Here is a 27,094-nt window from a genome sequence, read left to right as displayed (position 1 = left end):
ACTTGAAAATTGAATAGAAAGTTTGTTTTGATGAAATAATGTGTTGAATTTATTGATTATTCAGTGAGGTAGTGTTGACTTGCAGTGTCCAAACAAGAGACAGCAAGCTTTAAAGTTGAGAGATGGAACACAAACTATAAAGCACACATTAGCTACTTCATTATAAAATGCATTTTTATTTGCAATAATTATATTAACAGCAATATTAAGAAACTCCTGTTGTAAGAACAGCTAATGAGCTGAAGGACATCATGCTCCATTGTCAAGTAACATTACGATAATAAAGTAATTTCCCTTCACCAAGTGCATTCAAAGCGGCTAAATGACACACAAGTCCCCACTTCAAAAGCTCTGCCCTTTGGAATGAGTGGGTCATTGATACTCATTTGCCCTGACATAAAATGTTAAACTGTAAATGCTACTACAGTACTATAAATACACTGTTTTTAATCCTCCATTTTTCAGTGCAGTTATACGACACTGATGCAGCACTAGTACCAACACAAGGATTAAGTAAATGTATCAAGGGAGTGAACACAATAAAAATGAAGTTAAGACAAAATGCAACAGAATTATTCGATCATTTTAATCAAGTAAATTGAAAAGCAATAAAAATCACGCTGAATGAATGCCATTTGTCTGAAGTCTGAATCAGAAAGAGTTCATTGCAACATGATCAAATCACTTTTTTATGAATGCATTTAATTTCGCTTAGACTTACGCAATATAATCATTGTCTCAAACATAAATACAGTCAACATTTGAAGTGGACCAAAAAAGTGAATCAAAGTTGTCCTAAGACAAGAACAGGTAGTGTTCAAAATTCATGTATAACTTTGATGAAAGGTTTTGATCCACTTCACATTTGACTACTGTGTATTAAGTCCATTGTAAGTGTATTGTTTTAGTTATTTCAATAGAGCATCTTTTCTCTTCTTTTCAGAGAGACATCAAAGTAGCACAATTAAAATAATGCAATTTTTCATACATGCAGTTTGAACAAAAAACCCTGTTATCCGCCAAATAAAGATGCAGCCTATTGTCTAGGTTTGTTAAACTCGATGCAGCCTGCGACTGGGTATTTTTTCATAGCATTATTAGCAGAATGATTCTGAATTCAAACCAACAAGCACCATTGTGTCTCTAGAGACTGTCTAAAAGGTGTTACTTAAGTTACAATAAAGTTACTTAAGATAAAAGCATCTGCTGAATGACAAACTAAGAAAATTCCTCACTTATTTTCTTTGAAACATTATGGGATATTAATCATCAGGCTTCAGTCATCATGTTGATTGCACACAACAATCAGAGACATACTAATATTATCTGCATGTAATCTGAGCACAACTGTGGTGGCCTGAAGCTGTCATTAGCTGTTTACATCCAAAGTTGCAAATTTGACTTGTGCGCAAAATTGGAATTTCGCATAAAACATTTGTGAATAAAGCACCATTTCCATCTATTCAAGAGAACGAAGTCATTACTTCCTGGGAAATTAGTGCAAAAATATCTGTAATAAAAATGTAAGTTGCTGCAATAAACGCAAATGTATGTGCATGTCTTCTTATGTAAAGAAAATGTAAAATGTCTCTGTCTCAATTAAGCGCATACGTTTTTAAGGCAAATTATACTTGGCATTTCCATCCAGTGCGATATCCCAAAATGCTCATATAGAAACATAGCTATTGTTCAAAGACATGCTTTGTTCCTTCCATATTCATTGTCATTAAATCAGTGATGCTCTGAGAAAATCTTTCAAATAAACAAGCAACATTCCCTCTTCCCGGCTATTTTAGCAAGGATCAGTATTTCTACTATAACCAGACAGATTCATTTACCATATTTTAATTTTTTTTAAATGGTATACATCTTATTGTGAATGATTCATCCATGTATATCAGACTTCTCCAATAATTTCATCCACTTAAATCTCACTCCTCCACAATCAACAGCAATTCTGTCGTCATTTATTCACCCTCAAGTTGTTCCAAACCTCTTTCTTCTGCTGAACACAAAAGAAGATATTTTGGGGTAATATGGGTAACCAAACAGTTGATGGGTCCCATTGATGACTTCCATGGTATGAAGAAAAAAAAAAATACTATGGAAGTCAATCAACTGTTTGGTTACTGACATTCTTCAAAATATCTTCTTTTGTGTTCAACTATCCCTATAAGTGCAACGTCCATTTTATTTTTCGATAACCTGTTTCACGTCACTTTAGAGATGAACATAATGGATGAATGGATCTGTTGCTGCTTCCATTTCATCACGATTAAAGAATAAATTTGAGCTGAATTCCCATAAAATCACTGCAGGTTTGAACACGCTTAGGAGAACTTTGCATATTTGATTTTGTTTTCCATTAAGCTTTTATTATTGTGCTTGTAAGCTAAAAGAATGAACACAAGGCTTGTTTGGATCCTTCATAATTGATGATATTTTATCATTATGACTTAGCACCTCTAAATAGTCTTCATATTTTAACCACAACAACTTATATAATTCTCAATAAAAATCAGCAAATGATCGTTATTAAATTCACACAGCAAAATGGAAAAGCATATCTTATATACGCTGCTACATCCTGAGAGGACATCCAGAGATAGAGCCATATTTAATGTTTCTGCACACTGGATTAGGCTTCAGACAGTAACATCATCCTGTTGAAATAACAAATAAAGTGTAAATATGCATGTTTAAGGTGGAAAATACATTTGATGTGATGTGAACACAATTTGTGAGTTTCTAAACATTTGTAGATTTCAAAACATAAACTGTACCAACGGATGTGCGCGGGAAAGTTTTAACTAAAGTCTAGGTTTTATTATTATTGATTTCATTTATGGCATTTAACACTCGTATTTTACACCTGTTGAAGTTTCTCCATCCAATGGATTTATTATCTCATTTGCCCCTGATGGAGTCTATGCTAATATGAGTCTAAGCTAATTATAAAAAACTGACAAATAAACAGAATGCAGGCATTATTATTGACAACATCAGTGTCAGACGTGTTACAAAAGGTTTTCTCAGTGAAAAATGATTTGATTCATCCAAGTTGACTTTTCAAACCCCAATCAAGTAATTTTGTCCCATGTATTGTCAGGAACTAATACACAATTGAACAAAACTACACTGTATCTTCAGTATGTTACACATACCAGGAGACACATTTTAAGGCAACTCAGATGAGGCACTCATTTTACATTTGTGATGAGTAACTACTAAACAAGTTTCACTGTATGGCCCCAGATTATGTAAAACTTTAAAATAAATGTGAATGAATGTCACAATGAAAGAGGGTTGTCTAACTCTTGATTGTTAATTTAATCAAAACACAACAGAATTCAAACAAATGCAACACTGCAAAAAAAAGGGAAAAAATATCACTTTTGTTCACTCTAACGTGGGAAAAATGCTTTGAGACCCACACGGCAAACAATGCAGAACATTAACAATAACAATCAAATAATAAATGGACAAAACAGAAGAGCTAACGTTACGTACGTATTAATAACTGTTGGCAGAGATCTAACGGATTATGCAGCTCAATATCAGTGCATATATGAACTTCAGACCATGTGAAACTGAATTTGTCTACTTAAACATTTACAAGAGTAATACATGTTTAATATTAAGCAAGTAGTGCTTTTTAAATTGTCCCATCTCACCTTGTGTTCTAAACAGTGAACCGATATAAATTCAGTCACACACACTTACCATATGTCCTTATACAGATTCCTGCAAATAATTTTCATATAGCTCAAAAAATGAAGCCTATTTTTTAGTAATTCCCATTACTGTAATTTGATTCTTTTTAGATTCTCCAAAAACAAACAAACAAACAAACAAACAAACAAACAAACAAACAAACAAACAAACACTTGGTAGAGTGCAGCAATCGGGTTCTGGAAGTAAAAACTCCATTCTTTTCTCCATAAGAAAAAAATATTTGTAACAATAACTGACAAACCTTTAAAGACAGACCTACTGTGAGTTACGAGGATGTTAATTAACGGTATATGCTTTTGTTGAAGACATTCGTGCACGGTTTTTTCATTTTTTAAAATGTTATATAATTGTGATTAACAGCTGAATTTGTGTGAAAAACCAAATTACCCATGATGCTGTGCAGAAAATCTCACCAGAGTCACTGTGAGCAAATCGCACCAAAAAAGCTGGCAGGGAACGCACCCTCCCATGTAGCACCGACAACGACTAATATTTTATATATATATATATATATATATATATATATATATATATATATATATATATATATATATATATATAAAATGAACATTAAATTAAGATTTTTTTATTTAAAAATAAATTAGAAATTGTTTCTATTTCTCCAGATTTTCAGTTGATTATGTAATTCACAATGCTTCATGGGATTGTCCTTTGTTCATGGCTTTTAAAAAAAAGAAGCTTAATGCATTCTATGATTTTCATATTCGTAATTTTTAAACAAATGTCTTATTTATTTTGGGGTGAAATGAACTGGTGTTCTTGACGGGTTTTTGAGATTTAGCCAACTTTATGTTGGCAGTTTATGTTAACAGCTATCAAGTATTTCACCCGAATGGCCATCAGTATTGACAGTTTTCTGGGATGATGGATGGATGTGATCAATGAATAAAATGTATGCATTTGGTTAAGTTTTCTAAAGTAGCAACAGCTTCACATACCAACAACTAGATACTGAAAATTTTCAAAATGCACTTTCATTTAGATGAAACATGAGACCCATACGTAAGAACCACAGGTGGTAAACAAAGAAACAAAACCCATTAAACCAGCTTGGAAGGAGAAAGACTTGAAGGCACCAGTGAAAAGTTTACTCACAAATTTAAGATTCAAAACCTCACCTTGCTATCCAATAAAAGGAAAAAAAATGAAATGCGCTAAACAGATATATATATATTTTTTCTGTAAAACTACATATAAAAGATGGGAAAGTCTGTTGAAAATCAAGAGATAAATTACATTAAAAAATTGTTCTTCAAATGGTTATTCTGCAAAGCGGAATAGCATTCCATTTGTATATTAAAAAAAATAAATATCTTCATTTTTTTCTTTCTTTGACACAAATCAGTTCCAATTGTGTCAGAATGACCGAATGAGGAAAAAACAAAGCTCATCAAATAGTGTCTTTAGAGCACTGGTGCTTTCAGCTCATCAAAAAGTTCATAGAGAGAGAGAACACCCAAGCTGAAGATTGCAGGCAACTACTTCCAGCACACCCGACCCTCCAATTACAGCAGATTGAAAGTTTGATGGGTTACCCAAACCAATTATTGTCACTTAGTTTCCAGAGGTAAAAATATCTTGCAAGGCAGAATTTGAAAGTTGCACAAAATGAGAGCGAGAGGAAAAAGGGAGAAGAGATTCACATACACCACAGTTACAACCCCCCAACAATGGCTTGTCTTCGTGTCGCAGTCTATACCTTACTCCTGAAGAGTGGCTTGGCTCCAGGCCCACAGTACTCATTGTAGATGAGTTTGAAGAGGAAGAGGTGGAAAAGCGTGATGAGAGATGCCACACTGAACCAGAAGAGGAAGGGCAGGCCAGGGTACTGTTTGGCCATGTGGTCCTCGTGAGCCAAGATGGCCTTGACGTGCATCGTGTGCCTCAGGTCTTGCAGGTGAGTGAGATCGGTGGAGATGTACAGTAGAGGCGTGATGGGCTGGGTGACCATCACAGGAAACGTGTGACCTCGCAGCTCTGAGGTCAGCTCCACGGGCTCGTTCATGCAGCCGGCCTCGCAGGCGTACAGCTTCACCGGTTTGCTGTTGTGAAGAACATCGGGGTCTGCCTGGAACTGAAGGTGGTTTTCGGTGAACTGCAGACCTCCAAAACTAAGGACCATGCCTTGCATCATACCATGAGTGCCTGCTGCAACAAGCACCTTGCATCCTCTTTTCTGGAAAGTCAAGTTCCAGAGATTCACAAGCTGCAGGATCTGAGCTACGTTGGTCAGACGCTCTGGCCACAGGTTCTCAGCATGCATGGTGCCGTGGCCGCTGAAGCAGTGGTCGGCGTAATTCAGACTGGACTCCAGTCGCTCATGCTCTTCTGCTGTGAGACTCTGATCTAGCAGGGGCGCAGTGGAGGTGGACAGAATGTAGTATAGGGTGTTGTTGACTGTACGACTGGATGGAGTATGGGCATCTGTGATCTTTCTGATTTCCACACATATAAAGAAGAAAAAGACCATGAAAGATTTCATTTTAGCTTCTTAAAGCAAGTAAACACATGAATAGGAAACCTAAATGGGTCGTCATTTACTTATTTTCCTTTTTTCCAAAGTCCACCAGTGTTTTTTATATTTAGGCATATATTTTGCACCATTTTTAGAATTAAACCGTTCAATTTTGCTGCTCTGCCTTTATGATTTCTATGCTTAGGCCTTCTTCACATGTGAAATGGGTAACAGCATTTGGACTGCAGGTTTGCTTTTGGGCCTTATATTATTTGCACTGTCCCAAGCAACTCGTATATATGTAACTGAATAAATGAACAAAGCATTAAATCAAGAAACTGTTCGCTCTTTTTTTTGTTGTTGTAATGACAAAATAGTGAGCCAAATGAAAAAAAGAATGCATTTCTCTTTGCTTTTACACTGTCACTGTTCTTGTAAATTGACTTAAAGGCAACATTGAAACATTTACACACACATTTCAGATTCAATCCAAATCCTCACTGACTATCCCTTCACAAAAACTGAATAAACTAAATATTTTTTGAGCTGCAAAACAATGTACATATACAAGATATGAAAGTCTGCTTTGTTATTAACAAATGGTCTTCAATTGGTTATTAACGGAACAGCATTTCCCCCAATTTATCCTTTATAATTTTTGCTGTCTCTCAAACGTGCATGCCCTCTGTGGATTGTCACGTGGAACAAAACGATACCAAACCAGAAAGCGAGCTGACGGAAGACAGCAGCATAACGCGACTTCATCCAAACCTTTTTCTTTTTTGGCGAATTTTCTGTAAAAAGCAGTCCAAACACTATTATCGCCATTTCTTCTTGCCCGTGATCCACCATGTTTGTTTACACTAAAGTCACGTTTGACTGCGAGAGAGAGTAACCAGACAGTTGATGGACCCCATTGAATTCCATAGTAGGAAAAACAAATATTATGGAAGTCAACGGGGTCCATCCTTCAAAATATCTGCCTTTGTGTTAAGCAGAAGAAAGAAATTCATACAGGTTTGAAACAACTTGAGGATGAGTAAATGATGACAGAATTTTAATTTTAAGTTTACTATTCCTTTAAGTTAAACGGCTTCTCAGACAAGAAAAAAAATAAATAGGGTGGGACTTAATTTGGCCCATCTGGAATTGATTAGATCGTTGTGGTTTGCCAATTTCTGTGATAATTATGTGTACAACAGAACCATAAATAACAAATAGACATTACAACATTTTTATTATTCATAAGAATTTAAGTTAATAACATCTAAAACAAAGAATACATGTATTACAGGGCAAGTATAAGTATTAGTATTTTTAATGTTTTTGAAAGAAGTTTCCTCTGCTCATCAAGCCTGCATTTATTTGATCAAAAATACAGAAAAAAAGTAATATTGTGATATATTTTTACAATTTAAAATAATTGGTTTAAATTATCATTTATTTCTGTGATGCAAAGCTGAATTTTCAGGATCATTACTCCAGTCTATCACATGATCCTTTAGAAATAATTCTAATATGATGATTCATTATCAAAGTTGGAAACAGTTCTGCTGCTTAATATTTTTTCATAACCTGTGATACTTTTTTTAGGATACTTTGATGAATAAAAAGTAAAAAAAAAAAAAAAAGCAAATTTTTTACAAATAGAAATCTTTTGTAACAACAATATACACTACTGGTCAGTAATTTGAGGTCAGTATTTATTTTTTATTTTTTTAAAATAAATCAATACTTTTATTCAGCAAGGATGTGTTAAATTGATAAATAAAAGTGATAGTAAAGAAGATTTATATTATTAGAAATTATATATATTTTTTAATAAATGCAGTTCTTTTTAACCTTTTATTCATCAAATATATTAGGCAGCAGAACTGTTTCCAACACTCATAATAAATCAGAATATTAGAATGATTTCTGGGGCTGTTTACACCTGGCCACTTCATGCGTTTTCTCCCACTTCATGCATTATCCCCATCGTCCTGTGAAGATGAGTACACTTTATAACACTATTTGTCATCATTTCTGGTGTATTGAGTAGGCTACTTACAACTGCCTGCAGGTTTTGTTGGGACCAACGGAATGTTAACAGATATTACCATCGGAATCTGTTGGGACCAACAAAAAACCCAACCCAAAGTAAAATAAATGGAAATATCAAAAATAGCCTATATAAGAAATAACACATATGTAAACCTCTTACATTTTATGAAGGCCCTTGGATCTTCGGGAGTGACTGGCTCTGAAGTCCCTCCAGGAATTCCCCCAGCCAAAAATGCTGCTGCACTGCTAGACACTGGGATGCTATTTAGTTATTTAATATGTCAAATATTTGTAAATTCAGGTAGCCTACACCCATGATATGCTCAAACCTTACCTGATTGAATTATGTTCTTATATTTAATTTTCAGCTGCTGCCATGTTCTTTTAATACCTGCAGGATTGCACCCATGAAAATTAAAATTAGGTTGAATAACATACTGTTCTTCCAGTTTCACCTCTGATATTATAACAGTTGGGTAAGTTACTCTAAAATAGTTATTAATTACTAACTACAAATGACATCTTCAACCGTGTAATTAGATTCATGTAATAATGACTATCTTTAGAAAGTATTGGTCTACTTATTAATAAATCCCATATCAACCTCAACCACTTGAACAATACAAGGAGAGACAAGAAACTGCACTTTTAATGCTTTCAAATAAACAATATACAATTGCATGGATTATTCTTGAATTGACCAAAGTGTGTAGAGGGAGAAGGTTACATAAAAAATATACCTTTTAAAAATGTATGTTAAATATACAGAATTGTTCTATAGTCTAATGCAATTACATCAGATTTTACTTCAAATTACAGAAGAATTAAGAGTAATCCCTTTAATTAAATGACAGTATTTAGATGACTTGGTAATTAATTACACCCAACACTGTATAACTAATTAAATTGTAAACATACGCATTGACTCGAGCAACTATTTTCTCCCTAGCTAACTCTAGTTGTCCTTCGCTGCTGCAGCCGATATTTAAAAAAATAATAATATGTCTTCGTACGCTTGCAGAAGCTGGTGAGAAATATGCAGACCTCTTTTTGTCTGGCGCTGTTACCATGGTGACTCATAATATCTGCACTCCATTGATAATGGCTTTTTATAGTGGTGGTGCACGCGCTTAACTCAGAGTCAGTCAACTCAGAGTTGATTGAACTAACTAATTTCAGCTGTTCTGTAACCGAAAACTCAGAGTTTCCCATCTCAGGGTAAGTCAACTCAGTTGAACCTCCTTTCTGAAACAGGCCCCAGGGGCCCGTTCTTCGTACGTCGCTAACTCAGTTAGCTGGATTTGATTGTTGGAGATTTGGCATGATCTTGGATTGTTTGGTTCTTCGACGCTCATCCTGGACTTGCTGTCATAGCAACAGGTGCCCAAGCTTAAACCTGCTCGGGAGCAGGCTTATTTCATGTTAACAGGATTAGATCCCGGCTTTATAAGCGGAGGTGATACGGGAAGTCTTTCGCAGCCATGTCTTGTCCGTTTTTACGACAAGAACCTGTCGCTGAAGGTGGTCTCACGCTGCACAATCCACTGCCGCTTTCTGAGCATGCAGCCTGACATCAAACAATTCACCATTTACCTTGGAGAAGCGAGTCCAGAATATATCAAATAATACAAAAAGTAATGTAATCAAAAAGTATGCAGTTGACCGATTAAAAATATCTTAGATGGTGTGTGACTCCATGTCCTACATCACAAATGTGGAAGCAAAATGGCCTGGTTCTGTGCATGACTCCAGGATTTTCAGAGAGTCACATTTATGCACATTATTTGAACGTGGTAAGGAAATATTTAATATCAAGCTCACTGTATTACATACATTTATTCTGAGCCTAACAAAACTGCATTTTTCCAGGTGCTTACGACGGGATCCTGCTTGGTGACAGGGGCTATACCTGCAGGCAGTATTTCATGACGCCATTCCCTGACCCAAACCCCGGACCACAAACCCGTTTCAATGCAGCTCTAGCCAGGACAAGGGCACGCATTGAAATGACCTTTGGGCAACTAAAGGAAAGATTTCAGTGTCTGAGGGTTGCACCTGACAGGGCCTGTGACATTATTGTTGCATGTGCCATACTCCACAATAGTGCCACCATCAGAAAGGAGAGGACCCCTGTGGTGGAGGTGCAGCCTGATGATGACCTCCAGCCAGTGCACTTGGACCAACCTAGTGGCAGAGCTGCACGGGACAGAATTGTGGAACACCATTTTTTTTTTTTTTTTTTTTAAACAAAAACCTTCATTAAATGAATAGAAGACAAGACAACATGCTTAGTTCCTTGAGTTTTATTTCAATTATTCTTTGTCAAGAAAAGCCAATGATGGTCATCTTTTGCCTGCAATAAGATATATTGTTATCCAAGGTCAGCAATAGTACTCTGTGTGAAATAGTGTATTTAGCACTTACTCTGAAGTTCCTTTTGAAGCAACTCAATCTCTAGTGCCAGTTTTTTTCTTCTTTAAGGTGTCAAGTTCTATTTCTCCCCTTCATTTTTCGTTTTTTTCAGGTCAAAATACTAAATTTTCTGTTGTAGATTCCGTTTATATACGGATATCACCCTGTGCCATGTTTGGATAAAAAGAATAAAAAAATAAAATAAAATAAAAAAGAACTGTCAACACAAGCCTCATGCAACAAAAATAAAAAGTACAAATAGGTTACTACACTGCCCACCTCTGTATCACTTTGTGCAGTAGGCCTTTCCTCCTGCAACTCATATTGCAGTCAGAAATAATATGTACACAGGATGAGCGTCGAAGAACTCAGTTAGCTGGATTTGATTGTTGGCGATTTGGCATGATCTTGGATTGTTTGGGTCTTCGACGCTCATCCTGGACTTGCTGTCATAGCAACTGGGGCCCGTTCTTCGTACGTTGCTTAAAACATCTGAGATCAAACGAGACATCCAAGGTGATATCATCGTGCTAATCATGATCTGACTAATTTGGTTCTTCGAACACACCTGCCGGATATGATTAGTATAGCTGGATTGAGTTATCTGAGATAACTGCGCGTTCATGCGCTGGTTTAAAAGGGGATATGTATCGATAGTAGAAACATTGATCAGCAACGCTGCTATTGGCTGCTCACCATGGCCAAAGAGCGCGCACAGTTTTTCTCCGCAGCAGAGCAAGAGTTATTGAAGGTTATGCAGAATATGAAACCTTAATTAAAACGCCAGGGAACACCTCAAAGTGTGCAAAAGCCAGGAGAGAGGGCTGGCAAAAAGTAGCAGACAAATGAAATGCGTAAGTGTTCCATGTTATGGTTATATCACTTATTACAGTGTATATTCTTGTATTTTAATCATTTCATAATTGCTTAATGTCAGAGCCACCTCAGGACCCACTAGAACAGTGTTCTTCAACCCTGCTCCTGGAGGACCCCCAACACTGCACGTTTTCTTTGTCTCCCTAATCAAACACACCTGATTCAACTCATCAGCTCATTAACCCATGTGATAATGAGTTGATGAATTGAATCCGGTGTGTTTGATTAGGGAGACAAAGAAAACCAGCAGTGTTGGGGGTCCTCCGGGAGCAGGGTTGAAGAACACTGCACTAGAACATGGGAACAAGTAAAAGGGAAGTACAAGAATATTCTTCAAAATGGTAATCTTTTCTACTTCTACTGTTCTTTGTCTCTTTTACAAAAGAAAAGCACCGTTAAATGTGTTTGTCTGTTTATAACAGCAACCAAGAAAAAGGCTGAGCTGAAAAAAAAAAAAACAGGTGGTGGTCCTGCTCCCTCACATTACACCACATTATACCCCAGCAGTAGAGCTGGCCCTGGGGTTAAATGTGAACCGACCCATTGTGGAGGGCATCCCTGGGGGCAGCTCTTCCTCAGACCAACAGCCAGGAACCAGTAGCAGCAACACCTTCATTACTGGTAAATGAGCTTTAAATGATCTTGCTACACTGTAAAATATATCTTTTTTTTTTGCCGCATTAAATTAAGTAGGCCTATATAATCCAAATGGCTGGTACAGTAATTTCAGCTGTTAAATATTGAGTAGTGATCAATTGCTTTGACTTGTGAAGGTGAAAACTGCTGAACTTAATGTAAGAATATTTTGCCATGAGTTACTGATCACATTTGTTCATATAGTGTAGTTCATTGTAATGCCATTGTGTTTCCTCTTTTGTGCAGTTTTACATAATACACCAACACTTGTACCTGTTCCCAAGAAAGTAGTGGCTGAAATGTGTGCAGTAAGTGGACTTTTTCTAACTTTACATCAAAAGGGAAGAAAGTGCAACACTTTGTAATGCCCATTTGTTTCCATTGCACAGGACAGTGAAGAAACCCTCTCAGATGACTGTCCTTTGGAGGAAGTACTTGTAAGTGCATAAATAACTTTACTTCATTTATAGTAACTTGTGTACATATTATTTCTGACTGCAATATGAGTTGCAGGAGGAAAGGCCTACTGCACAAAGTGATACAGAGGTGGGCAGTGTAGTAACCTACTTGTACTTTTTATTTTTGTTGCATGAGGCTTGTGTTGACAGTTCTTTTTTATTTATTTTTATTTTTTTATTCTTTTTATCCAAACATGGCACAGGGTGATATCCGTATATAAACGGAATCTACAACAGAAAATTTAGTATTTTGACCTGAAAAAACAGAAAAATGAAGGGGAGAAATAGAACTTGACACCTTAAAGAAGAAAAAACTGGCACTAGAGATTGAGTTGCTTCAAAAGGAACTTCAGAGTAAGTGCTAAATACACTATTTCAAACAGAGTACTATTGCTGACCTTGGATAACAATATATCTTATTGCAGGCAAAAGATGACCATCATTGGCTTTTCTTGACAAAGAATAATTGAAATAAAACTCAAGGAACTAAGCATGTTGTCTTGTCTTCTATTCATTTAATGAAGGTTTTTGTTTTGAAAAAAAATAAATAAAAAATGGTGTTCCACAATTCTGTCCCGTGCAGCTCTGCCACTAGGTTGGTCCAAGTGCACTGGCTGGAGGTCATCATCAGGCTGCACCTCCACCACAGGGGTCCTCTCCTTTCTGATGGTGGCACTATTGTGGAGTATGGCACATGCAACAATAATGTCACAGGCCCTGTCAGGTGCAACCCTCAGACACTGAAATCTTTCCTTTAGTTGCCCAAAGGTCATTTCAATGCGTGCCCTTGTCCTGGCTAGAGCTGCATTGAAACGGGTTTGGGTCAGGGAATGGCGTCATGAAATACTGCCTGCAGGTATAGCCCCTGTCACCAAGCAGGATCCCGTCGTAAGCACCTGGAAAAATGCAGTTTTGTTAGGCTCAGAATAAATGTATGTAATACAGTGAGCTTGATATTAAATATTTCCTTACCACGTTCAAATAATGTGCATAAATGTGACTCTCTGAAAATCCTGGAGTCATGCACAGAACCAGGCCATTTTGCTTCCACATTTGTGATGTAGGACATGGAGTCACACACCATCTAAGATATTTTTAATCAGTCAACTGCATACTTTTTGATTACATTACTTTTTGTATTATTTGATATATTCTGGACTCGCTTCTCCAAGGTAAATGGTGAATTGTTTGATGTCAGGCTGCATGCTCAGAAAGCGGCAGTGGATTGTGCAGCGTGAGACCACCTTCAGCGACAGGTTCTTGTCGTAAAAACGGACAAGACATGGCTGCGAAAGACTTCCCGTATCACCTCCGCTTATAAAGCCGGGATCTAATCCTGTTAACATGAAATAAGCCTGCTCCCGAGCAGGTTTAAGCCTGGGCACCTGTTGCTATGACAGCAAGTCCAGGATGAGCGTCGAAGAACCAAACAATCCAAGATCATGCCAAATCTCCAACAATCAAATCCAGCTAACTGAGTTAGCGACGTACGAAGAACGGGCCCCTGGGGCCTGTTTCAGAAAGGAGGTTCAACTGAGTTGACTTACCCTGAGATGGGAAACTCTGAGTTTTCGGTTACAGAACAGCGGAAATTAGTTAGTTCAATCAACTCTGAGTTGACTGACTCTGAGTTAAGCGCGTGCACCACCACTATAAAAAGCCATTATCAATGGAGTGCAGATATTATGAGTCACCATGGTAACAGCGCCAGACAAAAAGAGGTCTGCATATTTCTCACCAGCTTCTGCAAGCGTAAGAAGACATATTATTATTTTTTAAATATCGGCTGCAGCAGCGAAGGACAACTAGAGTTAGCTAGGGAGAAAATAGTTGCTCGAGTCAATGCGTATGTTTACATTTTAATTAGTTATACAGTGTTGGGTGTAATTAATTACCAAGTCATCTAAATACTGTCATTTAATTAAAGGGATTACTCTTAATTCTTCTGTAATTTGAAGTAAAATCTGATGCAGTGCTCGTCAGCTGCATAAGAACTGGGAACCAAGCCTGGTTCTTCCAGAACGGAGCAACCAGTAACACTGAGCATCTGCTTTCCCTGATCCGCTCTAATACCTGAGGTAGGAGCGTGATGGGGGGAAAGGCATAGAGCGGGCAGCGGGGCCAGACGTGGGCCAGCGCATCCCTGCTCTTTGAGAAAAATTCCGGGCAGTGAGCGTTTTCTTGAGACGCAAACAGGTCTATCTTTGCTCTGCCGAATGTCTGCCACAGCAGTTGGACTGTCTGCGGATGCAGTGACCATTCTCCTGCTGGAACATTGTTCCTCGACAGTCTGTCTGGTCCCACATTCAGGTGGCCAGGCACATGCGCTGCTCTGAGCGAGCGCAAATTGTGCTGAGCCCATACCAGGAGGCGTTTCGCTAACCTGTATAGGTTTCGGGATGTGATGCCTCCCTGGCGATTTATGTAGGCTACCACTGACATGTTGTCCGAGCGGACCAAGACGTGGTGTCCTGCTATTTGGGGACGAAAGCGCCTCAGCGCGTTGTCGACTGCCATCATTTCCAGGCAGTTTATGTGCAGAAGCTTTTCCCGTTCTGACCACTGGCCGAAAAACGGTCTGCCCTCGAGCAGTGCTCCCCATCCCGAGGTGGAGGCGTCCGTGGACACCACCTTCACACTCGAGGAAGTCCCCAGGCTTAAACCTGACTGGTACCAGTCGGTCGCTCTCCAGGGTATCAGTGCTGAGACGCATTCCTGATCGACCTTGAGACGAAAGAGACCTGAAGTCCATGCTCGACGCGGTACTCGTGCTTGTAGCCAGAACTGCAGTGGGCGCATGCGAAGCAGACCCAGCTGGAGAACTGTGGATGCTGCTGCCATGAGACCGAGCATCCTTTGAAACTTCTTTAGCGGGACTATAGTGCCGCGGCGGAAGGATTCTGTCATGCGCTGAATAGTCAATCTGCGCTGTAGCGATATTTGAGCTGTCATTGACAGCGAGTCCAGTTCTGTGCCCAGAAAAGATATTCTCTGACTGGGAGACAGTGAACTTTTCGCCCAGTTGACTTTGAGACCCACATTTTGGAGATGTTCGAGTAAAATGGTTCTGTGTTCTATGAGCTCCGTATGTGACTGAGCTAGAACCAGCCAATCGTCCAAGTAGTTCAAAACTCGCATTCCCCGAAGTTTCAGGGGAGCGAGGGCTGCGTCCATGCACTTCGTGAATGTACGGGGTGCTAGGGACAGGCCAAACGGTAGGACTGTGTATTGATAAGCCTGGCCCTCGAAGGCGAATCTCAAAAATCGCCTGTGACGTGACGCTATTTGTATTTGGAAATACGCGTCTTTCAGATCTATTGACACAAACCAGTCCCCGTGGCGAATTTGCGCGAGTCTGAGACCCCCGTCTTTTTTCGGAACCAGAAAATATCTGCTGTATAGCCCCCCTTCGCTCTGAGCTTGAGATAAAGGCTCTATTGCCCCTTTGCTCAACAGTTTCGCAATTTCGGTACGAAGTACACTTGCTACTTCCTTTTCTACCGTGGTTTCGACTCGCACCGCACAACGGCGGGGACGTCGAGCGAACTGTAGCGAATAGCCTCTTTCTATAATGTTCAGCACCCATTCTGATACGCCGGGAAGCTTTGCCCACGCATGTGCGTGCATAGCTAAGGGTTGAATGAGATCGGAGCTCTGGTCGTGACATAGTGGCGACCGGGGAGCTTCGGTATGCTGTATTATAGACACCGCATTTGCAGCGCTCGAGGCGGGGAGTGTTTTGATCACAGCGGGCGGTTCGCCCGCGCTCGGCTCTCTCACGGCAGGTAGCTGAGAGACGGCGAGCGTGGGGGAAACCGAGGGATTCGTCATGTCTGTGAGTGAATGTGGGCGCAGGACAGCGGGCACATTTGCACTGAAAACACCATCGACCTGAGTCGGTTGTATGTGTGTTGGTTTCGTTTTTACAGAAACCGAGAGACATGCAGCGTGTAGTGTTTGTGGGCACTGGGACGTGGGCACGTTCACTACATTCTGTGCGCAATCGACATGAGTCGATTTTATGTGCGCGAGCCCTGTGGGGCGGGCTGTGTCTGTGTGTAGGAATGGGCACTGGGCAGTGGGCATTTTTACTACACTCATAACACCGTCGGCCGTGGCCGGAATACCAGAAAATACACTCTTTACAGGATTTATCTGGGTCGCCGTGAAAACGGCGTTTGTGTACAGGCAAGCGGGTAATGTAACCGACTTGTTTACTGCAGAGTACACTGGAACAGTCGCATGTAATGGAACTGGACGAGCGGGAAGTTTTGGTGGAAACCCGGCCGCAGCGGGGCTTGAACACCGTCGTTTTCCTAAGCTGGCTAGGAAGACTTTGAGGCCTCGGGCTTCATCTCAACCTTCGGCCGAGTCCCACGCTGTGGGGGGCGGCGGCCGGCAGAGCGAGAGCGTGGTCTCTGGTCCCGGGCCTGTCGACGCTGTGAAGCGGCGGCGGGGGGCGGTGGCTGCGAGCTGCGAGCAGACGGCTGTTTAGAGCGGCCTGATGCGGAGCTAGAGCGCTTTGGCAGAAAGTGCTTCATGGCCTGCGACGTCTTTTGTACCTCAGCGAATCTGTCCGCGAAATCTTTGACGGACGATCCAAAGAGGCCAGTAGCAGAAACGGGGGCGTCGAGGAACACAGAGCGCTCCGAGTCCGGCATTTCTGAAAGCGTCAGCCAGAGGTGTCTCTCAGCAACGGTGAGAGAGGCCATGTTCCGCCCTATGGCCTGTGCAGCGGATTTCGTAGCGCGGAGAGCGAGGTCCGTAGCGCTCCTTAAATCCGCCACGTTGACTGCTTCCGTGCCTTCCTCGTCCAGCTTTCGGAGAAGGTTAGCTTGGAAGATCTGGAGAGTGGCCATAGTGTGTAGCGCTGATGCAGCCTGCCCAGCGGCGGTGTAAGCGCGACTGTGCAGGGTGGAAGTAGCGCGGCAGGCTTTTGAAGGTAGCGCCGTCTTAGTCCGCCGTCCAGCAGAGGGCGGGCAAAGATGGGCTGCTACTGCCTCCTCCACTAGAGGGAGAGCGAGGTATCCTCTGTCTTTGGCACCGTCCACCACGGAGAATGCCGCCGAAGCAGAGGAACGTAGCCTGGCTGAAAAAGGGGCGCTCCAAGACTTTGCCAGTTCTTCATGAAGCTCAGGAAGAAACGGGGCGGGTCTTGAGGGCGTGGAAACGCGGTCCCCTTGTAGAAAACAGCCGTCCAGACGGTTGCGTGTAGGCTCGGCGGGCGCGGACCACTCGAGGCCGAGGCTCTCTGTGGCCTGTGTGAGCAGACGCATCAGCTCAGCTTCAATGCTGGCCCGTTTTCCTGACGACTCGCGGGCAGAAGAAGGGGCGAGGTCCACAGAGCTCGCCCAATCCTCGCTGTCCGAAGCCAGGATAGAGCAGTTGTCCTCCTCGAAAACTGCCGCTTCTTCCTTGTCATCTCCGGCGGAAGCGGCGGCCAGCGGCGGCCACTGTCCGGGAGTGAGAGACTCGAGAGAAGCAGACGGCGAAGCTGGCAGGCGCACCGGCGAGCTTTTCTCGGTGGGAGGCTCAGGGATCCGCTGAGCACGGCGCTTTTTACGGCGCGGCGTCGAAGCGGGAGGTGCAGGCTCGTGGAAAGTTGCCATGCGAGTCCTCAGAGTCGCCATAGGCATAAGCTCGCAGTGAGGGCATCCGCCGTCAGCGAGCGCTAGAGCCGCATGTCCTTCACCCAGGCAGGAAACGCAGATGACATGGCGGTCCCCGTCGCTGAGTGGGGCTCGGCACGAGCCACAGGATGGACGAGACATCTTGAAAAAGACGCTCTGCTCTTTTAGAGAAGGAGTGTGAGTCGCGGCAGCGAACACACACAAAGCAATAAAAGGATATAACGCCGGATAGCGTAGCAGGAACGGTGGTTGAAGGCGGCGCGGCCAGCGACTCCAGGTACCGAACTCGTCCCGCTGAAATGCTGTTTCCACGGCGCGGCTTCTTCTCTCTGGATCCAGCGATGCGTGAGCTCCGCTGAAGAGATGAAAAATCGGTAAGCTAGCCTTTCGATGCTATATTTATAGCCCCAGGCCACGCCCGTTTCGGCGGGACGTGACGTATGGGGCGCGAAGCGCCCCCATTGGTGATGACGTCACGATAGGGCCTTATCGATAGGCTGCTGCAGTTGCCGCAGGGCAGCCAATAGGCGCGCGAGCTGTCTCGCCTATGTCTGCATGCTGCCGCAACGCGTTTTACATTATTTCAAAATTAAGGATAATTTTTTGGCTTCAGTATCTCGCGGAAAAGAGATTTCCCCTAGCGTAAGATATTACGCAGTACGAGAGTACCTCTCGTAAGAGAACCTGCTCCCGGCCAGGTTAGGTTCACATAGTAAGTTACCATGGTAACTGACTCTGAGTATAAGTTACCTCTCTTTCAGAAACGGGCTTGACTTACTCTGCTTTCTCAGGTTTAACATACCTCCCATTCTGAAACAGAAAACCCAGAGTTTCCCTCATTTCAGGGTTAACATACTCTGAGTTTTCACTTAACCTCCTTTCTGAAACAGGCGCCCCTGGTCTTTTCACGATCGGATAGCTATCCGATCTGAGAAAACGCATGAAGTGGCCAGGTGTAAACAGCCCCAGAAATCATTCTAATATTCTGATTTATTATGAGTGTTGGAAACAGTTCTGCTGCCTAATATATTTGATGAATAAAAGGTTAAAAAGAACTGCATTTATTAAAAAAAATATATAGTTTCTAATAATATAAATCTTCTTTACTATCACTTTTTTTAAAATCAATTTAACACATCCTTGCTGAATAAAAGTATTGATTTATTTAAAAAAAATAAAAAAAAAATACTGACCTCAAATTACTGACCAGTAGTGTATATCGTCGCTGTCCGATGAAAACCACGTATGTCCATTTTGCCGATTTTGAGATTTTTCGACGGATAGAATGTCCAGGTTCATTTCCGTATACGGTATGCTTCACATATCTAAATGACCAATGAAAAGTTGTGAAATCATGTCATCTGATTTTCACGTATATCCATTTGGTGTCAATGCTGTCAATCACGCCGCGTATATCCCGCCCTGTGGAGGCATCTCGTCGGTCTAAGCGTCTCGGGAAGCTCAGCATTGGATAGCCGAATAACTCTGTGAGGTAAAGTATCAGCAAACGTTTGTTTTTGACAACTGTTCAAGTTTATTATATATTCGCAACTGTTATTTACCAGTAAATGGTCTACTCTAGACGAAGTAACTGTCACTGTTTATTGTGGAGATGTTAACGCACGGGTCTGTTAACTTAAGCAATACTTTTAAGGTAGTCTAATATTTTTCTGACTAATAAATTACTGACACAGTAAAGGGTAGATTTAAATAAAGAATAACGAATTTTAAATAAAGAAAAACAAAATTTAAATAAAAAAACAAAATTTAAAAAAAGAAAAATTAAATTTAAATAAAGAAAAAAATAAATTTAAATAAAGAAAAATGACATTTAAATAAAGAAAAAACGAAAATTAAATAAAGAAAAAAACGAAATTTAAATAAGGAACATCGAAATTTAAATAAAGAAAAACGAAATTAAGTTAAATTAAAAACGAGATTAATTTAGATTGATAACGGGTAAAAAGGCTAATAGCCTACAGTCCGTGTACTTTTTCGTCCATGCATTATTCTATTTCGGAATGAAAGATGAAATGTAAAAAAAAAAAGGTGCAGCTTGTTTTTTTGTTTTTTGTTTGTTTTTTTTTTAAAGAAAAAAACAGAAATGGCTGTATTTTTTTTGTACATAGCATAGCCTACTTTGTTATGATTTTAGTATCATAATGATTAATAAATGCACGCACAATTATCCGTGAACTTGATTTGAAGCCTTTCAACTTGTGTGTGCAAAATTCAGAATTAAATGAATGTGCAGCAGTTTGTACAAATAGAGTCTGTAGGTCTACTATGCTGTTGAAAGTATGAAAAGTGAACAGCACGAGTATGCACAATTTGAGACGGGTCAGACATGATTTTGACCACTTCATTAAGTTTTGTTTTGTATAAAACCTTTCTTTAAAGTGAATTTCGTGTTGTATAAATTGTATCTTAATTTTAATCAATTTTTCATCAACCAATTGCCTGGGGTGGATTTAATAAATAAGCAAATACCAGTATATAGCAGACAATATAATCATGGAGGTGCCCGCGCGTTCACTTGCATTGCACGTTAACTGGAGCGCATCTCATTAACGAAACTCAGTGTATGCCTCACACAGACATGAGAAAGACATCAAATACACAAAGCTTGAAAAGTCTTTAAACGAAATAATTCAAAACGAAAAGAAAAGGGCAACTCTCTGATTATGATCATTTAGCCTAGCCTATTTTGTGAATTGTTCATTCCTGGTTGGCACACATTTTGCTGCCCTTACAAAAGTGCCGCTCTAGGCAATTGCCTAGTTTGCCTATATGGACGCGCCGGCCCTGGGGTCAGCATGAGTGTATTGATTCATTGTCCCTTCATAGTTTGCAAGAGACATTTAATAAACTGAGCGTATTTAATAAACTGAGACGTAGGCTATTTAATAAACTGAGCGTATTCATCTGTCAATATGAAACGCGACTTGGCCATTCTAATTAATGATCGGAAGAACGCGTATCGACCACCGTTACTGTAAAATATGCACGTATGTCCATTTAAACTCGATTTTGGTCAAATGTGGATTATATCATTACACTGGCAAGAATATGGCTACATTTAAAGATGCCGTACCAAGTGTGATAACGCTATGTTCATATGCTTTTAAATTGCGGTGTTTTTTTCACTTCCTGAAAAGTAACCGTTTTGGACATACGTGATTTTCATCGGGCAGCGACGATATTGTTGTTACAAAAGATTTCTATTTTTAAAAAAATTGCTTTTTTTTATTTATTTTTTTACTTTTTATTCATCAAAGTATCCTAAAAAAAGTATCACAGGTTATGAAAACATATTAAGCAGCAGAACTGTTTCCAACTTTGATAATGAATCATCATATTAGAATTATTTCTAAAGGATCATGTGATAGACTGGAGTAATGATCCTGAAAATTCAGCTTTGCATCACAGAAATAAATGATCATTTAAACCAATTATTTTAAATTGTACAAATATATCACAATATTACTTTCTTTTCTGTATTTTTGATCAAATAAATGCAGGCTTGATGAGCAGAGGAAACTTCTTTCAAAAACATTAAAAATACTAATACTTATACTTGCCCTGTAATACATGTATTCTTTGTTTTAGATGTTATTAACTTAAATTCTTATGAATAATAAAAATGTTGTAATGTCTATTTGTTATTTATGGCCTGTACGCCTCATTATTGATCTGAGCTTCTACATCTTGAATTCGAATAACATTCGATAAAACATAATTGCTGGATTATTTTGACTATAATAAATAAGCAGATGAAACATAGTAGGCCTATACACTGTTTATCACAGATTACTTTGGACCAAAGTTACCATATTATAATTAATTATTATATAGTTCTATTCATTCATTTTATTTAAATTAGCACTGGTTAAAATGTATAAAGCATGAACAAGATATGAAACAATATTTATTAATAATACACAGTTTAAATATCACAAATATCAAATTGTATTTTCATTTGCGTCCTATGCTGGCTAATTACGACGTTTAACCTGTTATCATAATGAAATTCATGCATTTATTTGCAGTGGTGGAATGTAACCAAGTACAAATACTTCGTTACTTTACTTAAGTACATTTTTCACGTATCTGTACTTTACTTAAGTAGAATCAATAGTGCATACTCCACTACATTTCTACAACGTTTCGTTACATTTTCGGATCAGTTTTTCCCCTGCCAAAACAGGGATTGAAAAAAATCTCCATGTTTTCGGTGCTGATCGCGTTGGTGGCGCTAACAATAAAGCACCTAAAAGCTGTCACAAAGAACCAGCAAAAGTAATGAATATGTCAAATATAGCAAGAAGACATTTTAATTGTTTATTAATAAACAAGTGTTTTCTGTGTCGGCTGCAAAGATGAGGTTGACGATACTGATACGCGATCTTCGCAGTAGTGAACGCGCCAGAGAGAAATGCGCATTTCATACGGATTATAAGCAGAGAGCAGTCGGTTTTCTTTCGTTTTGAATTGTTCTGTTTAAAAGTACACATTTAAAGCTGTCTAAAGATATATTTATCAGGTCTGTGAGGCAAGTAGGATACCTTATAGCCTACGCTGAGTTTCGGTTCATTTATGAGACGAGCTCCAGTTCACTCGCCAGCGCCTACGTGTCGTGATTATCTATTTTCTACTTATTTATTAAATCCTGGCAATTGTTTGATGAAACATTGATTAAAATTGAGATACAATTAATACAAAACGAAATTCAAATTTAAAAAAGGCTTTGTGCTTTCTGTTTGAGGTCTCAGTGAAAGTTTTAAAGCAGTCTTTTAGTGCCTTTCAGAGCGGTCACGTCTGTAACATTGTTTTTTCCTCATAAATGGGAACACGAAAAATAAAATAAAATGAATATGTTATGTTCTGTGGAGAGCCAACCCTTCATCCGGTGGGTATTACTTTTGGTTTGCGCAGTGTAATTCACAGAATTACAAAAAAATATTTTTCTACCTAAAAGTTAAATATTGTTTGTGTCCCGTAACGCATGTGTAGCCTAGATTTCCCATTAAATATAAAACGCATACTGATATTTTTCAATATGTATTAAATGCATTTTCTGAGAATTTATATTTCGAGTTTTTACTGCAAATGTCCCGTTTATAACGATGGAATTGCCAAATATTAAATAATTTATCCTCAACTAGTTTTGTGGTGTAGGTCTACGTATTGTATAATGTTAACTTCAAAAAAGGGGTGTGTCGCGATTCTGCTAACTTAACATCTCATCCTAACTTAACGAAACTCATTGTATGCCTCACACACAGACATGAGAAATACATCAAATACACAAAGCTTGAAATGTCTTTAAACGAAATAATTCAAAACGAAAAGAAAAAGGCTAGGCTACTCTCTGATTATGTAATCCATTATGTGCATTTCTCTCTATAGGCGCGTTCACTATACGGCGATCGTCAACTTCATCTTTGCAGCCGAGTCGACACTGTCAGAAAACACTAGATTATTAATAAAAATCAATGCACGCGTCACCGGATTTACAAATGCACATCTTGCTTGTTGCACCCACACATATTATGTCGAAAATAACGAGATATTATGTTGAAATAACATTATTAATAATAATACATATTTTATAATATTTGATTGAATGCTGAATGTTGCGCTTGTTCAGTTAATAAAATTAAAACTTTAATTGTGATCATTAAAATAATTGAATATGAAATATTTAGTGTCCAAGTTTTGCTAATTAATTTATTTATATATGTAAGGCATTCGTTCCAATCAACTGCCTTAGCCAAGGCCACTGGTCTAGTGTATATATCTATGACTTGATCAGTCAAATGAAATACAATAAACGTCTAAATAAATATTACAAATTAAAAACCGATCGGAAATGTGGTCCAATTTTCTAATACTATTATTTGATGACAACAATAGATTTGTAAAACAAAATCCAGCCATTTGTGTTTTTTTGTTTATTTTTTTTAAAGCAAAAAACCAAGCTGCACCCTTTTTTAAATGTCATCTTTCATTCCGAAAGAGAATAATGAACGGGGCGATGTGCAGATTGTAAATATTTAAAATGATTGAATGATTTGATTGTGTCATTATGATGAAGAAACAAGGCAAAAAGTGTCAAAAAACCATTTGTGGAAGGCATCCGATGAGTGTCAACCCGGCCAGATCAGCAAGTGCATCAAGGCAACCACGATTAGCCGGTGCACCAGCCAGCAAAGTGATTCAATGGTTCATAGGTGTAGCTCGCAGCCTCATCGCCCTACCCTCCACATCCTAAAGAGTGTACAGGCGTTTGTTTATATAGGGCAGATAAGACCTGTGTTTCTCTTCGACGGTAACTGTAAATTGAATTCAAGCTGCGATTTTTGAAGTTGGATATACTCGCGCGGGCAAATACAGATGTGTTAAACACGATAAAAACACAAATTGTACCTTTATTCGTTAATACAGTCGGTATTTCCCACAATGATTCTGCTTTGCTATTGGCCCACGTCACGATCAGTAAGCGCTGCTATTGGCGGTCACGATTATTAAGTATGAAAATGAAAATTCTGTCAGTAATTCCTCACCCTCATGTTGTTCCAACCCCTTCGTTCATCTTCGGAACACAAATTAAGATATTTTTGATTAAATGACTAAATTGGACTATATTAACGATGTGTTTAATGAACTTTTCTGGGCCAGCAAGTTTCAAAGCCTTAGAAGCCTGAAGAAGTCTCGTTCCGAACACATCGCGATATTTGGCATCAGTTCACTTCACGTGTGTCAGATGTTGGTAAGTAGTAAATACGCTGTCCGAATAATGTGTGATATATAATGTATTTTCTGTTTGTCGATATTAATCAGATTAGCTCACGTTCAGTCACGGCATTATATCTGTCATCTCCGTCCACTGAGGCTTTGCGTTTTATTGCTTTCTAATTCAAAACAGGGTGATTAAGTTACACTGCCTGTCACATGACGTGAGCATAGGCCTAAAGACCTTAAATCAGTTAATCATATTCATATCAGATTAAAAGTAGTACAATTAGTTCCAAAGTTGTATTTGTAGTAGAAGCACAGTACAAACAACACTTACCATGCTTTTACCACATTAACATTAGTTTTACTGTGGTAAGTGTAGTAAAAAGACAGTAATCACAAAACTTACCATGCTTTTACCACACTATTGGTAGTTTTAATGTGATACTTATTGTAAATGCACATTAACCACAACGCTTACCATGCTTTTACCACAGGAATGATGTAAAACAACATAATGATATTTTATTTTCTCTTTTTTCAGCTGAAAAGACCAAAAGGACCTTTCGGACTATTATTGTTTGAGGACAAGTAAACGGAGGAGACAGACAGCTGCAAAGGCAAATATTCGCAATGGTATATACATGTGTTGGTTCGAACCCTAAATCAAACATTTTATCAAGCATTTGTTGTTTCTTAAACCTTTTCTCGCAAAACCCATAGCCCAATCAGTACGAAGATAGTCTGAAAGTCTTAATAATTCACAAGATTTAACAAGTTGTCAAATTCGTACGATACTCGTACATATTTGTATACTCGTACACACACTGTCAGAAAGTTGATATTAATTGCATTGTATTGATTACAATTAGTGATGCACCGATGTGAAAATTGAGGCCGATACCGATAACCGATATTAATATTGCGGTTATGGCCGATACCGATATTTGCCGATGTCGATATCTCTGTATAGAAAACAAATTTTAATGATTATCAAATAAAGAGCTATTTTCCAAAACACTTTTTTTTTACTTTAGAAATGACTGATATTGGGCACCTTTACCTGTGTGCAAAATATGTCACATACGACACACATGCATTATACTGCATTGCATATACAGTAATGTGTGCTGGTCAACTTGTCTAAAATTAAGAAACCCTTAGAAAACAGTAAAAAGAAAAAAACACACAAAAAACAGGAACATTGTGTAAAATTAAGATAGGCTACTTTATTTATTATTCCAATATCCAAATATCGAGGGCTTGGAACCAGAGGGGCGTAAGTGGCATTTGACAAACTTTACAGGAGAGCCAAAACAAAATTTTGACCACACTTCAATCAACTGTATTTATTAACCTTCAACCACAACATTGCAACCACATACATACTTATATGAGTAAGTTCTTAAGTGAACATATTATGGAATATTAACACGATGAACATATTCTAAAACCTTGCAAAATCTTGAAAATATGGCAAAAACATCAAATACGCCTTTTTGGCACCAAACATTTCCAATTCTTGTAAAGAAAAATAGGGCGTATCTGCTGATCAATGCAGAAATGATTGGTCAAAACATTGGTTAAAAACACTCTAACTTCATAACTTTTCATTTTATTTAAAATACTGTATACATAGTCATTTCATCATTTCAAACTGTTTAACATTTCATTTCTAACCGTTTAATTTCAATTCTCAGTTCACATTCATGTCAAACAGTTTAACATTTAATTTCAAACAGTTTAATTTCTCTTGTTTATTACACATTTCACTTTTTAGTTCACTTTAGTTGAACTAAAAAGTTCACTCACTGCCCACTGTCAGAGTGTTATAGAACTCTGCATAACAGTGAGGAATACTCCCATTGGTGCACAGGGTGAGTAGGTCTTTTTTCTTTAAGGCACTGATCACTGGAGGATTTTCATACAACGAGCTGGGGTGTGTGGTTCTGGTGCCTCTTGTTGCCTGTTGTGCCACCGTCAGTTTTCGGAAGGTTGGGGCGGTGAAATCATACTTGAAGAAGATTGTTTTTGGTTCATCTTTCGTGTAGCGGAACCATTTAATCTTCTGCCAATGAACTGATTGTCCC

At 39.0% G+C, this 27,094-nt stretch overlaps 1 protein-coding gene and 1 long non-coding RNA gene across 2 annotated transcripts; both read right to left on the bottom strand.

The window, feature by feature from the left end:
- Positions 1 to 572: 572 nt before the first annotated feature.
- LOC309512750 (uncharacterized protein KIAA2013 homolog) lies at positions 573 to 6,241 on the bottom strand. Its single transcript, XM_082188465.1, has 2 exons — positions 5,456 to 6,241; positions 573 to 2,663 (listed from the first exon to the last, which is right to left on the bottom strand). Exons 1-2 carry the CDS (start codon positions 6,236 to 6,238, stop codon positions 2,646 to 2,648), a joined length of 801 nt encoding a protein of 266 aa, XP_082044591.1. The 5' UTR covers positions 6,239 to 6,241; the 3' UTR covers positions 573 to 2,645.
- Positions 6,242 to 10,542: 4,301 nt separating this feature from the next.
- On the bottom strand, positions 10,543 to 11,013 carry LOC309513288. Its single transcript, XR_014211403.1, has 2 exons — positions 10,946 to 11,013; positions 10,543 to 10,830 (listed from the first exon to the last, which is right to left on the bottom strand). It is a non-coding gene; the product is annotated as an uncharacterized lncRNA (long non-coding RNA).
- Between the last annotated feature and the right edge of the window lie 16,081 nt (positions 11,014 to 27,094).

The sequence above is a fragment of the Leuciscus leuciscus genome (assembly GCF_965113295.1).
Source record: "Leuciscus leuciscus genome assembly, chromosome: 13".
In the NCBI taxonomy this organism is placed as follows: Eukaryota; Metazoa; Chordata; class Actinopteri; order Cypriniformes; family Leuciscidae; genus Leuciscus; species Leuciscus leuciscus.
This window is presented reverse-complemented; position numbering and strand designations above follow the sequence as displayed.